Below are 16242 nucleotides of genomic sequence, written 5' to 3'. Positions count from 1 at the left end.
TAAAGGAATCACCAGCCCAGCTGTTACTTATTCTACAGTTACTGAATCACAGGAACAATTATTTACACTACATTCCACGCCAGGAAGTAGTCCGGTACGTCCGTCAACTAGTAATGGTTCGGTTAATGCAACAGGAGGAGGGGCTAACCTAGGAAATGCTCAACGTGGAGCTCCAACATCTAACGCGTTACCGAACACTAGAGACGGGGTAAATAGAGGAGCTGAACATGGAAATGTTATTTCGAAGGATCTTAAAGACATTTTGGCAGCACCGACATTGAGCAATTTATCTCCTACTAACACCACTGAATTTGGTAGTCTCAACGTGCAGTTCACCCAATTTGAAAGAGCGCTAAAAACATTAAAATCCCGAAAGGTCGATGGAATTGGAACAGGTCCCGAAAGGTCTCCATTTGTTTAAATTACCTTTTGGCTTTACTGAAGGGACTGAACTGTTTAATGAACTACTACATCTGTTCGACCGAACAGGTATTGAGTTAATGAAACTTATTATACGTAACAACAATAACAAACTGTCTATTTTGAATGAGCATTTAACTAAACTTGATAAAAGTATTCGACAAGACTTGTTATTTGATTTTAATAGAAACCGTTTTGATAAGATAATAAAGGACAATGACACGTTTATTTTAAAAGGGTTGGAAGCTAAAAATCATAAACTAATTAGGGACACAAATGATTATAGGAATAAGAGAGCATATTCACATTTTAAGGATTTTAAAAATATGAAACATTTGTCCAAACCTGATGGGATGGATACAGTTGTTAGAGATGTATTTAATACACATCATTAATTCTAGTGCACTACACAATCATGCATCTAATGAGGCTGTGTATGAAAATGGGGAGGGAGCTTTTTTAGAAGAACCGATACTGAGGAGGTCAGAGCGGTTACGGGACCGGTATGGCGGTCAACAGCAGAACCACCAATACCAGAACAGAAACCACAGGACCAACTCATGGTATCGATAGTTGAGGTTGAAATTTTACATACACAGACTGTGTTTAATGTCACATTAGATTGCCCAACAGGGGGTATCATTAGTCCTGGTCTTGACAACGACATTCGGAGTAATAACTTTTTACAGTGTTTTGGAGGACAATCTTATTTTGATAATAGTTCAAATGAGACATGCAACAATTTTAATGGATTTGAGTGTTCTATTTTGGTTGATGGAGGTTTTAGTATGTATAATTTTACAGATTTTAAGCTTGATGTAAGCTATTTAAACCTTTTTAAAAAGGGTTTTAAATTTGTCCCTACATTTAGATTAGACATTGGTAAAATTCTTATTAATTTAAAACTTTTTACTAGAAAACTTAATTTAAGGATGTTTTTTTAAGAATAACAAAGGTACTCAGAATGACAATCACTATTTTACTTTAAAAAGACATAGCACATTTATACTCCCTCAAAACCCTATTATTCAAGTGTTTGAGAGGTTATGTGATATTCAGATACGCAGAATAGTGAAGAATGAAAAAATAATATCTTACAACTTAACCACGGCCGAAAAATTTTGCTTGAACGAACTAACAACAACATATAAATATAGGGTTATGAAGCCCGATAAGGGTGGGGGTGTGGTTGTTATGACCAAGGATGATTACTTCAACAAAATGACCATAATGTTAAGTGACAACATCACTTACGAAAAGGTGTTGAAATATGAAATGCACAGAGCTTACACTAAGTTGTACTGGATTCTGTATGAGTATCTGATGGATGGTGTCATTACTAAGGATGAATACAACTTTTTAAATGTGGAACATCCCATGACTCCATCCATCTTTGGTATTTCGAAAATTCATAAAAGTGTCCACAATCCACCCTTTAGACCAATAGTCTCTGCAAGAGGGTCTAAAACTGAGGCTATGGCTTCCTTTATAGATTTTCAGTGTAAAGAAGTATTAACAAAATTGGATCACATAGTTAAAGATTCATGGCATTGCCTAGATAAAATAAGAGATAATTTTGCTGGGATAAACCCTGAGATTTCTATGATTACTATTGATATTGTAAGTCTTTTTACCGTAATACCCCACAAGTTGGGGATAGAAATGTTTGAGGCAAGCTTATTAAAATTTTGTGCATTTAGTAATGACAAATGCAAATTTTTAAGGGAATTGATGGAATTAGTACTTGAAAACAATTATATGTTTCTAAATGGTGAACATTTTAGACAAAAAAACGGGGTAGCCATGGGGGCAAGATGTGCCCCATCTATGCCAATCTTGTCTTAGCCTTTTGGGAGACACAAACGGTGTTCACCTCTTGTTATTGGGATGATATTGTTCTTTATCTGAGGTTCCTGGACGATATTTTGATTTTTTGGAAAGGGACAAGAGAAAGATTTTTAGAATTTGAATCATTTTTTAATACTACATCTAGTTTTTTAAGTTTCACTAGCAAGATAGTTGACAATTATTGTGAGCATCTTGATATACTATTGTATAAAAACAATGATAGAGTACTTGTTACTGTTTTGTCACATTTTTAACCAGCATTAATAAACCAGTGTTCTACAGTTGATTTGGTTCGTCTTGTTTGGTTTTAATGGTTCTAACATTTTGGATTTCTACATACTGGTGAGTCCTTTCTGATTTTTCACAGGGATAGGGTCTCCTTAGAACAAACTCCTCATTCATGCCCAAAGCAGTTTCACAGTTTATAATGAAACAAGCAAGCAATCTTTCAGTTTTTCACTCAGGACTTAAAAAACAGAGAGAAGCAATTCTGCATACTCTAGGCATGCAAACGCAGCTCAGGTACTATCTTCACAGAACGAAGCCCTTTAAAAAACTGACTGGCTACCTACTTCTTATCAAGGAGTTAAAACAAGACACCCAGTGTCTAAACAAACAATTTCCAGGTACTTGTCCCCAGCTATTGCTTTTTGATATTTTTTACTATGGCAAATCCATTCCAGGCAGTATCAAGGAATATTCTAAGAGAATCTTGTCTTCTTCTGTCTCTCTCTCTCTCGGCTTTTCCCGGTTAGGGGTCGCCACAGTGGATCACCTTGTGTTGTCTTCTTCGATGGCATACTGGAATGGGGTGGACTCTAGAAGCATCCTACAGGCAGCATAATAAACTAGATTTCTTTTCGATGTCCATGTCTAGCTTTGCTAGGACCATTCTCCAGGAGCTCATGGATCCATATCCTTCCTCCAACCAGGTTGGACAGGCTTTGCTAATCAACCCTTCCAACCTGAAGCCCACTGCAGCAGTGGGAATGATGAACATAGTACTGTTGTGTAAGCTGCACTTACCCATAACAGTAGATGTTCAAATTCCTCAAATGCAGTAGCCACCATCACACTCTGTCTCACTACTCATGCATATAGCTGAAGTTGGGATATAAACTAGGGTTGTGTTTATTTTTATGTTTTATTTTTATTATTGGCTGTTTGGGACGGCACAGTGCTGCAGCAGTTAGAGTTGTCGCCTCACAGCAAGAGGTTCTCCAGTTTGGTTTTCAGCTGAGGTGCCATCTGTACAGTCTGCATGTCCACCCCCTTGTTCACGTGGTTCCCCCCCCCCCCACACTGCAAAGACATGCAGTACATGGACTGGATACTTTAAATTGGCCAGAGGTATGAGTGTGTGGTGTGCCCAACCCCATGTGCATACATGGGAGGAGGGTTGTGCGTCAGGTTAGCAATTTGACCCTGTAAAAACTGTAACTGCTATTGAAAATGAGTGCTGGAGAGCACACATTGCCCAATGTACTGAACTCCATGGGAATGTGAAGATGGATGGCTTGGTTGCCTGATTTGGGATTGTTGGCTCTTTTCTCAATGCATGGGCAAAAAAGTCATGAAGACGTCTTCAGTCTACACTCTTGAGAGTTGATTTCCCTCCTTGGGATTATCCAATCAGCAGTCATAACGTTTTGAAGCTGGTCAATTGTGATTTTCTAGGCAGGAAACAATGATGAACATCTCTTTATACCACAGATGTACCTATGCCCTTGGAGGCAGGGCAACTGCATAAGCCCTGGGGAAGGGTAAACCTCTGGAAACAAGGCATGCCACTGGCTACATGCAGGCACAATAGCCCAAATGAGAGGACTGAAAAACTGAACATTATTTATTTATTGGCATTTGATTACCGGGAAAGTCCATTATCATGAATATCCACATTTCCTACACCTAGTGACAGCTTGAGTGAGCTCCCCAATTCTCAAGTGAAGAAATTGCCATCATAACTTGTGAAGGGTTTTGTCTGCAGGAGGGAAGACACGCCACAAGGATGATGGGAAATATTCAGCACTCCAGGAGCAAATGATAAGTGTCCAACACCAAAAGAAGTTTTATAAGCAAGTCTTTGCTCTTAAGCCATACCCCTCACCACTGCTACATCCAATATCTTCAGAAGGGAACACAAAATCATGAAGATCACTGCAGCCATCAGGCTGAGAAGATGCAGTAGAGTTCGAACTTAGCTCTTCTGTGTCCTTTCCCAGATGCCTAAGGCAATGACCTCTTGGGTCATTTCTAAGGCAGAAAGACCAGCGCATGAAAGTGTCCAACTCCACCCTGATAAAAGATTTCCTCTGGGTAGGGATCAGATAAGACAACACAACATCCAAATGTAAAGTTACCTCCAAAGAATACCTTCAAGGAAGTGTCTACAAAACAGCCGCTTCCAGGAAGTCCTTAGACAGGGCTACCATACGGTTACAAAAAACATAAGAAATCCTTCTACAAGACATTACACAAAACTGCTAAAAATGGAGAAGACCAAGGTTTTGCGAAAAGGCCAAATGGAAACATTTTGCACTAGAAAGGATATCTGCCCACAGTAAACTGGAAGAATCTCCTGTCTGGATCCCAAATGCTGATAAGCCAGAAAGTATCCATCATTTCAGTGAACCTATGCGGATGTCTTCAAGTAAAAGAGCAAGCTTTCCTGTATGATGCTCATCTGAAGTGGAATGTTTAAGACATTTTGGTTGAAGCTGACAAAACCCAGAATGAGATAAGATATCTATCCCCTTTGGAACTAAGAAGAGACAATAGTAAAATCTTTGACATTCTTCTGAAGTCAGAACAGTGCTGAAAGACGCAGTGAGGAGTAGAGTATTACGATTTGCTCAGATGGATTGATCTGCCAGCAGAAAAATTTCCTGAGAGAAGCCTTATAAGATGAAGAATGAGGCTTAGAAAGACCACATCTATAACCCAATGATCCTTTTTGATGGTTCTCAAAGTCACAATGAACTCAGAAAACAATCCCTAGTGGGCAGTGAGGAATAAGACATAACAACCAATGAGACAGCCCCTTGTGTGACTGCTAGTACCAGATGGGCAAGACAGCAAGATATTTAAGGATATTCCTCTGGTGACAAGAAGACCTCTTCCACTTATGGGGTTGGCCAGGTCAGTGGAATCTGGGGGGGGGGGTTGCACACAGACTCCATAAAAGTGAGGATCTATCCATGGAAAATGTAAAGATTATAACTTTAGTTCCTTAAAGACTGGATCCTTGCCCTCTTCTCTTTAGTTTATTTTTACCCTTATCTAACCAACTACAGGGGTTATGGCTGAGCAAATTTGCATATAACTGTAAGCAAGGCAATCTAGTTACTTATGATGATGAAAAAAATACCGTCTAGAAATACCTAAATGATCTCTGTGCTTGCCTTCTACCCATACAGCACAAAATGATGCGTTACATATAGTCTGTGTGTGTATCCATATATATATATATATATATATATATATATATATATATATATATATATATATATATATGTATGTATATATACATATATACACACACACATACATATACACACACACACACACACACACACACACACACACACACACACACACACACACACACACACACAGATTCACTTCATAACACTGGAAGCTCAAAACACTGAAACCAAAACACTGAAACTTCAAAATCTTGAAAACTCAAAACACTGAAAACACATATCATACATATACTGAGTTTAAACATAAATCATAGCACTTTCCACCAAGTGTAAGCAGGGGGGCAGCTACACTAAGTGCAATCTTGGAGTTGATATATTTAAGTAGCAGGGGGTGTGGGGGGTACAGGGAGGCTTGCCTCCCTGCTTACACTTGCTGGAAAGTGCTATGATTTATGTTGTTTAAACTCAGTATATGTATGATATGTGTTTTCAATGTTTTGAGTTTGTGTTTTGGTCTTCTATATTGTGAAGTTTTCTCATTTTCAGTGTTTTGAGTTTTCAGTCTTATGAAGTGAATCCACACACACACAATTATACATACATACATACATACTCACACAAAACATTTACAGTGGATATAAAAAGTTTACACACCCCTGTTAAAATGCCAAATTTTTGTGATATAAAAAATGAGACCAAAATAAATAATTTCAAGACTTTTCCCACCTTTAATGTGACCTATAACTTGTACAATTCAATTGAAAAACAACAAATCTGTTAGGGGGGAAAAATACAAAAAAAAAAAAAAAAACATACAATATGCTGGTTGCATAAGTGTGCACACCCTTAAACTAATACTTTGTTGAAGTATCTTTTGATTTAATTACAGCATTCACTCTTCTTGGGTTCACACCTGTCATCAATTAAAGAGACTCTGATTAACCCCAAATAAAGTTCAGCTGTCCTAGTAGGATTTTCCTGACATTTACTCAGTTGTCTGCTACAGCAAAAGCCATGGTTTACAGAGAGCTTACAATCTCATTGTTTAAAGTTATCAGTCAGGAGGAGGGTGCAAAAAAAAAATTTCCACAGCATTGGATATACCATGGAACACAGTGAGGACAGTCATCATAAAGTGGAGAAAATATGGGAAAACACTGATGTTGCAAAGAACTGGACATCCCTACAAAATTGAAGAAAAGACGAGACGAAAACTGGTCAGGGAGGCTGCCAAGTGACCTACAGCAACACTGAAGGAGCTGCAGGAATTTTTGACAAGTACTGGTTGTGTACTGCATGTGACAACAATCTCCCATATTCTCCACGTCTGGACTATGGGGTAGGGTTGCAAGATGGAAGCCTTTTCCTACAGAGAAAAATATCCAGGCCCAGCTAAAATTTGCAAAACAATACATCAAGTCTCCCAAAAGCATGAAGGAAAATGTGCTATGGTCTGATGAGACCAAGGCTGAACTTTTTGGCCACAATTTCAAAAGGTACGTTTGGCGCAAAAACAACATTTCACATCACCAAATGAACACCATCCCCACGGTGAAGCATGGTGGTGGAAGTATCATGCTTTGGGGTTGCTTTTCTTCAGCTAGAACTAGGGCTTTAGTCAAGGTGGAGGAGAATTATGAACACTTCCAAACACCAGTCACTTCTAGCCCAAAACCTTCAGGGATCTGCTAGAAAGCTGAAGATGAAGAGGAATTTCACCTTTCAACGTGACAATGACCCCAAGCCTACATCCAAATCAACAAAAGAATGGCTTCACAAGAAGAAAATTAAATTTTTGGAATGGCCCAGCCAAAGCCCAGACTTAAATCCAATAGAAAATCTATAGGGTGACCTGAAGAGGGCTGTGCACAAAAGATGCCCTCATAATCTGATACATTTGGAGCAGTTCTGCAAGGAAGAATGGGCAAATATTGCCAAGTCAAGATATGCCATGCTGACAGACTCCTACCCAAGAAGACTGAATGCTGTAATTAAATCAAAAAGTGCTTCAACAAAGTATTAGTTTAAGGGTGTGCACACACAACGAAGTATTAGTTTAAGGGTATGCAGACTTATGCAATCAGCATATTGTTGTTGTTGTCTTTCGGCTTTTCCCGGTTAGGGGTCGCCACAGCGGAACTCCGGTCCGCTAACGATTGGCAGTAGATTTTCACAAACGCCAAGGTGCCAGCTCGACGTTCAACCTTCAACGAAGGCATGCCCATTTACGCATGCCTTTCGAATGCCCACCCAACCGTGGGGAGGACATGCAGACTCCACACAGAAGGCACTCCCCACACTCCAGCCGAGAATCGAATGGGAGAACCTCTTGCTCTGAGGCAACAACGCTACCGCTGCACCACCGCGGAAGTCGCAATCAGCATATTGTACATTTTTTTTTTATATTTTCCTCCTGAAAGATTGGTTTGTTTTTCAATAGAATTGTACAGGTTATAGGTCACATTATGGGTGGGAAAAGTTGTGAAATGATTTATTGTGGTCTCATTTTTTATATCACAAAAACCTGGCATTTTAACAGGGGTGTGTAAACTTTTTATATCCACTGTGTGTGTGTGTTTTATATTTATATATATATATATATATATATATATATATATATATATATATATATATATATATATATATATATATATATATATATATATATATATGGGATCACTACATAATCTGAAAAGGTTGACATACCGAATTTCAAACTTTCGAGACTATATAGCCAAACCCCCTAATTACCGAAAGACCAGAAGCACGAATTTCAAAATCCCGATCATCGGGAGTTTGACATTCGTGCTTCTGGTGTTGCGGTATGATGGAAAGTCAGGTAAGTATCTATGTTTAAATGTGTTGGTTAGGGGTTTAGTGTGTAAGTGTGTGTTGTGACTGTGATGTGTGTGCGAGGGGAATGTAGGTGTGTGGTGGTGTTTCGTGTGTTTGTGTATGTAGTTGCAACCTTGGAGTTAGAATATTTAAGTAGGGGGTGTGTGAGGGGTGCAGAGGGGCTTGCCCTCCTGCTTGTCTGTAGTTTAGGTTTGTGTTCTGGGGGACGGAGTGTGTGTATGTGTGTGGTGTATGTTGAGTGGAGTTTTCGTAGTTTGAATTTCGCAGTTTTGATGTTTCTGTATTTTAGTGTTTCGGGTACTTGGTCTCGGGATTTTGGGCGTCGGTAGTTTGGGTTTTCGAGATTTAGTAGTTAGTAGTGGTTATATATATATATATATATATATATATATATATATATATATATATATATACACACACACACATACACACACAGAAACTTGTGCGTATTAAGCAAGACACTTGCATCACATGAAGTAGTAAAAGGAAGACTCATTAATGAAAACAAAATTAAGACAAATTAACTAAAAAAAAAAATGAAAGGTCACAAATTTAGCACACCAGAGCTGTGCACATGGTTGTAAAATGCCAAAGGTTGCTAACAGAGTGGGCAGCACCTACAGACTACTCAGATTCTGTGGCATATACAAACACCAATCTTGGGATCTGATGCTGGCTCCTAATAATGAGCATGTGATCCTAGTAAGTACTTTCTTTGGGAAATTTGTGCAAGTTCTTGTTCTCCTAGCTAGCAAAATGCCCAAGATACCTGCTAGGGGCAGACTTGTCTAATGTCTGTCTTACAACATTAATAACTTGTATTGTTTAAATTAACTTTTACTGGCACCAATTAGCAATGTCTGTGTAACATCCTAATTAATGGGGTCAGCAGTGCAAGCTATCTTTTGTGTTGCATATATGAAGAGGAAATAGTGCACACAACAAACACAAGGTTAACTCCAAAAGTTCCCCATATCTCTTCACACCCTGTACAATGTGATATAAACCCCAGCACTCACAGGATATCTAAAAAAAATGTTACTGCAACTGGTTTACCACATTTACTGATAAACACAACAAACTAAACTAATATACATCAGTGGCATTATGAGACAAAAGCACATTTAGAGTTAAATTAGCAGCTCTCACTCTATCCTTTCAGGTATATGCGTATAGCTATTGATACGTACACATACACTCACACAGACAGGAGCATGCACACCTCATGCAAACATCGAAGACAAATTAGGTTAGCAAGACTTTGAAGCTATTCAAATTGTGAAATGCAGACATTTGTAAATAACCTGGCCTTCACTATCAGTTTAGAAACAGTACATCCAGATTACACTGGACTGCTACATCATCTTATTTATTTTTTAAAACCGTATATTTTCCATAACATTCTAGCTCATTTAATAAATGCTAATTTAGGTTCATATCAGTTTCAATTCTTCCTAATACAACTGTAATAAATATTACTGCAATCACAGAATGCCATTATACTCCTCAAGGAGTATACTGATAAGGATAAAGCACAATAATAATGAAATAATAAATTGAAAATAATAAATATAATAAAAATAATAGTAAAATTATAAATAATAATAAGTAAAAAACAAATAATAATAAAATGATAATGACAAGGACAAGGATGCCCTAAGAGAGGCCACAGCAAATCTAAGTAGAGGTATAAAAGAGGCAAAGAGGACCTATGGACATAAATTCAGGGACACTTTTCTGACTAAAGGGACTCCAGACTTCTCTGGTAAGGGATACAAGCAATAACAGACTACAAGGCCTGCATCCTCCCCATGTGATGACAACACAGAATGTCTGAATAAATTAAACACCTGCTTCAGCAGAGCTGACATAGATAACACTGTGGCAAGTAAACTACCAGTTGAACACAGTGAAGAGGTGCTATGTCTCAAGCACATTTCATGTTCTGAAGACCTGAGGAGAGTAAACCCAAGAAAAGCAGCTGGTCCTGATAATATTATGGGAAAGGTTCTTAGAGAATGTGCTACTCAACTGTCCACTGTACTAACTGATATTTTCAATACATCCCTGCGTCTAGCCATTGTACCTAAAGCTTTCAAAAAATATGACAATCATCTCCTTACCCAAGAAATCTAAACCAACAAGTCTAAATGATTACCGACCAGTTGCTCTTACATCTACGATAATGAAGTGCTTTGACACAAGGATCATATTTCTTCAAATTTACCTGTAATATTCGACACATTACAGTTTACAGTCTAACCGCCTCACGGATGATGCTACAGCACTTCATGAAACCTTGGTCTATCTAGAGAACAAGAACTGCTATGTCACATTGCTGTTCATCAATTTTAGTTCCACCTTCAACACTGTCATCCTCCAGAATATGACAGCGAAGCTGATCCAGGTGGGCATCAACCCCCTATGTAACTGGATACTAGACTTTCTCAAAAACAGACCCCTATGTGTGGGAAATAAAAGTTCAAACAGTATCACTCTAAGCACGGGTGTCCCACAAGGCTGCATCTTGAGTCCTGTACTATTCACCTTGCTGATGCATGACTGCATGGCTAAGCATGAATCCAACAAAATCATCAAGTTCGCAGATGATACCGCTGTGGTGGGTCTTGTCAGGAATGGAGAGGAAGCAGCCTACAGGAAATAAGTGGATCATCTCACAGGCTGGTGTGACAGTAACAATCTGGCCTTAAATGTAACCAAGACCAAGGAATTACTAGTGGACTTCAGAAGGACACAGTAGGTACTTCAACCTCTGGAGATTAAAGGGGTGGCAGTGGAAACAGTCAAAAGTACCAAGCTCCTGGGGGTGCATATCTCCGATGACTCACATTAACCACACAGTGAAGAAGGCACAACATCTACACTTCCTACAGAAACTGAGGAAGGCAAACCTGGCACAGACCATCCTCAAAGCCTTCTATAGGGGGACCACTGAGAGTATCCTCACTAATAACATCATCATATAGTATGGAAACTACAAAGCATCTGTCCGCAAGGCTCTCCAGAGGGTAGTGAAGGCAGTGGAAAAAATCCTTGGTTCCTAGATCCCATCCATGGATGAGCTGCATGAGACTAGGTGTGTGGGAAGAGCTGGAAAGATAAAAAAAGACAACCCCACCGATCCTGCGCATGGCATGTTCTTCTGTCTCTCCTCGGGCAGATGACATCGCAGCTTACACTGTGAAACATCTAGACTGAACAGGAGTTTCTTCCCTCTGGCCACAAGGCTGCTGAACTAAAATGTCAAGCATGACAGTAGATAACAGGATCAATATGCCACAAGCTATGGTATACTATCTATAACTATTACGCAATTGCTTAATAACTGGAACAGTTAGACAATCTCTTGTATTACTATTAATGCAGTAGCCACAGGGAGTCATCGCTCCATATAGGTGCAATACGAGCAGTTTATCACACTATTAATGTGGGTGGGCAATATTCTAAGTAAACCACACTGGGAATTCTTAGTCTATGCAATATCTACTAGTATAATATTGTCTAATGTCTTACTGTCCAATATATGGTAAATGTATGTGTTGTCCTGTATCCTAATTATTACTGTATGTGAATCGCTGTTACTGTTCGTCTAATTATATGTTATGTTATGTCTTGCACTGGGACCAAGCAATGACATTTCGTTCAGCTGACAATACTAGGTATACCTGATCGACAATAAAAGTTTACTTTGACTTTGAAGTATTATCATATAATGCTTATAAAAGTTCTGTTGTTTCTCTGTACTTCTCTGAATGCTTAAAATCACATCATTGAGCTTGGGAACAAGCCATATTTGTCATGTTTACTTATGTACACATATAGCCTCTGTTTTACCTAAATCAACCCTCTGCTTTAAAGTGCATGGTTATCCTGATATGTCATCACTCGTTTCACATGTGCTCTAGCTACAACTCAATTACATAGCATCAAAGCCTCTACATGGAAATAAATTCATCTGTCACATTTCAATAATTAAACTTGAAACTGCAAACTTCTACAACTACAATGAAAGGCTTCAACCACTAGTGGAAAAGTAAATAAATGGTTAGCATTTTGTTGTGCATATTTCTGTTCTTAAATGACTGAAGACATTATCAGCTACCTGAAGACATTATTTTAAAGAAATGCAGTGTAATGATGCAACCACATACTGGCAAGCTGTCTCACTGCACTGCTAATGATAACTATACCACTTGATATGCAGCTTAATTACTATTTCTGACCACAGTACGATGGGATTTTGTTATAAGCCTGTTTTTATTAAAAAAACACCACAAAGTGTAAAAGTAGTAAGCTTACTTGTCACATAATGTCTGCATTTGTCATGTCAAAATTAAACAGATTAATGGGGAAATTAAGCCCTGGTAAACTCAGTACAATCAACATATTACCAAATAAAAAGTCAACGAACTCACCAAACTCTCCTTTGGTAATTTAAAGGTAAATGACTGCAAAACAACTAAATTCATTTTATCGTAGCAGATAAAGAAAAAGAGCAACTTAAATACATTAGCAGCTTCTGCAGCCCTCTATGAGAAGGACACAAAATGGTACCAATTAAACCGGAGAGCTGCACAACCCAAAACTGAGGACTTGAGTGGCACTTTAGCAAAGCTATGCTAATATAAGGAGAGTGAAGATGCAAGGGCATGGCTCTCCTGCAGCTCAAAAACAGTAAAGTGACACACTGAGCAACATGATACTCAAGCCGTAAGAAAGACAGTTCTCTAATACTTATTTATACAAAATATTTAATTCCTGAAGTTCTAATTCTTTAGCACATGATTTCATACCTTCAGGTTCTTCTCCACTGTATAAGCACAACACTGTGTTCTAGTTCATGTTTAAAGCATTAAGGTAAGCAGAAACGTAATAAAACCCCTGTCTTAAACCCAGAATCTTTAAATCTTTGACATTTATTTGAATTTAAAAACATTATTTTGATGCCTTTCAGCACTGCTACTGACAAATCAAAGACAGACACTGCCTCATTAACACAATCAGTAAAGTACGTACATCAAGCACTGAATATTGCTCCTTACCAGATACAGTTAAAAGTCTGACTGCATTGCTGCATACATGACCAAATAACTTACCAATAAATGGAATAGAAGCCAGAGAGTCATCAGGTGCGCTCGATCCTGAAGCTTTTCTTTGCTCTCCAATTCTCTTTATGTTTACTTCACGGCGGGCATCATTTGGTAACCAACAGGTAGCATCAGACACTGTCTCCTGCTCATTCACAGCCATAATATATGACTGGTGTCTTAAAGGTTGAGATGCTAGGCGTCCTGAAGGTGGCTTTTCACGGAGAACTACAATCTCATCCTTGTCTGGAGCATCCTGTTTAGTGACGGGCATTTGCTGTTCAATAGGTACTTTTTCTATATTTCTGTGTTTCTGTTTCACTGATGATTTAATACTGGGAGAGGTAGCTTGGCTTTGCTGTGAAACTCTACTACAATGGACTATAGGCTTTACAGAAGCAGGCACTGAACATGACGATGACCTAACATTTACACCACTTTCAGTTTGGAATTCCAGAGTGGTTTCAGCTTGGATCCTAGACTGTAACTGTTGGCCACCCTGGTAATGATGGTTTCTTATTCTTTGGTCACTTATGGCATTGGTATTCTGAGAAGGGACAAGTGCAGGTTTTGCAACATAAGAAGCACAAGATGACAAGACAGAAGGAGATGAGGAACTTTGAACAGAAACTGCCATGTTAGATGGTCTTTCATGAAAAACAGCTCCAGATGGTAAACTTGTGTAAGAGGGTTTAAATTCCCTTGGCGCCGAAAAAGGTTTTGTGTCAGGTGAATATTTTTGGACTGGGGAAGAATGGCCTGAAAATGCAAGACTTCTTGCATTAGAATTTATTCTTCTACTGTCTGAACTATAAACACCTGGTACCATATTACAGTTTTGAGTTCTAGCAGTCATATAGACTGAACGTTGCCTAGCCCTCTCATAAAATTCATGTGCTATGTTTTCCTCAGGAAAACCACACCTCTTATAAATCCTCTGTAATCGGTCCCCTCTGGGACTAGAGGTATGGTCATCTCTAGCAAAACTTTCTTGAGTCTCTGTCTGCTTGCCAAGGTAATCCCATGATTGCGCTCTGTTCCTGTGGGAATTAATAACAGGGGTTGTTAGTGCATCTTGTGAAGCACTTCTTGGCCATTCCTTCAACAGTAAAGGATCCTCTAGCCTTTCCTGAGAAATGCTACGGTACCTTATTGCCACAGACTGCGGAGATCGGTCATGAGAGGTGCTTCGGCGTCGCAGCTGCACTGGATTTCGGGTTGGAGCCACCTGCTTGTAATCAGTTGTATTCTGAGATGCTGCTCTTAAGCTGTCTAACCTTTCCTGTATTGTTCTACAACCATACATGTGCAAACGTCTGTTATCAATATACTCTTTATAAGTTTTATAGTTTCTCCAGTCTATGTTCTGATGTGATACTGGAGGGGAATTAGGATTGCTGGCTACTGATGAAGACTCAGAAGTTTGAGCAATAGTTCTAGTTACAGAATTAATTTCTGGAAAAGCTGCATAAGTGCCATTTCTAGCAGTTACTGTCATTCCTGTTCTGTCCAAAGACCCAACTGATGGAATCTGCTGAGAGAAGCTAGTTGTGGGAACTGTAGATGGTGGTGATGTGGTCCTTGCTCTTGATTTTACAGAAGCTTGGTGTGTCAACTCATACCTCACTTCTTCAGTTCTGTGTGATGGAGCTGTGTGACATAGTGCTGGGTCTACAACCTTCTCAGAAGGTACAACAACAGTCCGTACAGAGTCATTGCAAATGCATACAGCTGTACTAGCTTTTGCAACATCTGAAGGAGATGGAGGAACTTGTATTTCAACTCTGTATGCCCTGTCAGCTCTGCTGACTTGCTGCTTCCCCCGCAGTGGTTCAGATGTTGAAATTTCTGCAGGCTGTGCCATAGTTGAAGAAGCAGTACTCATCTGAGGGTAGCATAATGGTGGAGGGTCTGGAATATTGCGTGCAGTGCCACTAAATGCTCCATTGCCTTTTAGGTATGCATCCTGAGAATAAGCCTTTAAGACACAAAATGAAACAAATTACTGAATATCATAGAAAAAATAGGTGGATATATGCACAAATAACTGAAGCACACTTTTTACTGCTTAACCTTAATTACAAATACACCTGTTAGCAAATTAAGTCTATAGAAAACGATTTTCTGAAGCATATATATAGAACAGTCAAATGCAGACAGAATAATATGCATGCTTAAGGTTGTGACAGATACACTCTGTACCTTAAAGTCACTTACACATCAAGGGATGTTAGTAAAAAAAAATAAGAAACAGATGGATCTAGAAGGTTAGTAATGTGGTCTGCATCTTCGTCACTCCATACACAGTAATAATACAAGTTCTTGTAATTCTATAATGCCATGGTAGCCAAAGACTACCCAAAATAAACTTCACAAGGCATAAAAAAGGATGAAATGTGTAGTGTCTTGTGCTTCCATACATTTCACTATTTTAGTTATGTTTTATTAGCTACATATAAAACATATGCTTCTACATAAACATGCATATATCCTAGACTACAGCATACACATCTGAAGCCATAAAGCAGAATTTTTAACTTTTGTCTTCTGCTACACATAGCAGGTATGTGTTGCTTTCTCCTTAA

The 16242-nt window shown here is 38.8% G+C and overlaps 1 protein-coding gene across 4 annotated transcripts in view; it reads right to left on the bottom strand.

Annotated features, from left to right (window-relative positions):
- The window catches only part of ARHGAP21 (Rho GTPase activating protein 21), a 2418417-nt gene that overhangs the window by 1112138 nt on the left and 1290037 nt on the right, over positions 1 to 16242 (bottom strand). For all 4 annotated transcript variants that reach the window (XM_044089838.1, XM_044089836.1, XM_044089837.1 and 1 more), the window contains one exon: positions 13667 to 15635. In XM_044089838.1, coding sequence (XP_043945773.1) covers positions 13667 to 15635 — 1969 coding nt within the window. The remainder of the gene's footprint in view (positions 1 to 13666; positions 15636 to 16242) is intronic.

Source organism: Protopterus annectens, chromosome 12.part0, assembly GCF_019279795.1.
Source record: "Protopterus annectens isolate FY-2018-M chromosome 12.part0, PAN1.0, whole genome shotgun sequence".
NCBI classification, from domain to species: Eukaryota; Metazoa; Chordata; order Ceratodontiformes; family Protopteridae; genus Protopterus; species Protopterus annectens.
This window is presented reverse-complemented; position numbering and strand designations above follow the sequence as displayed.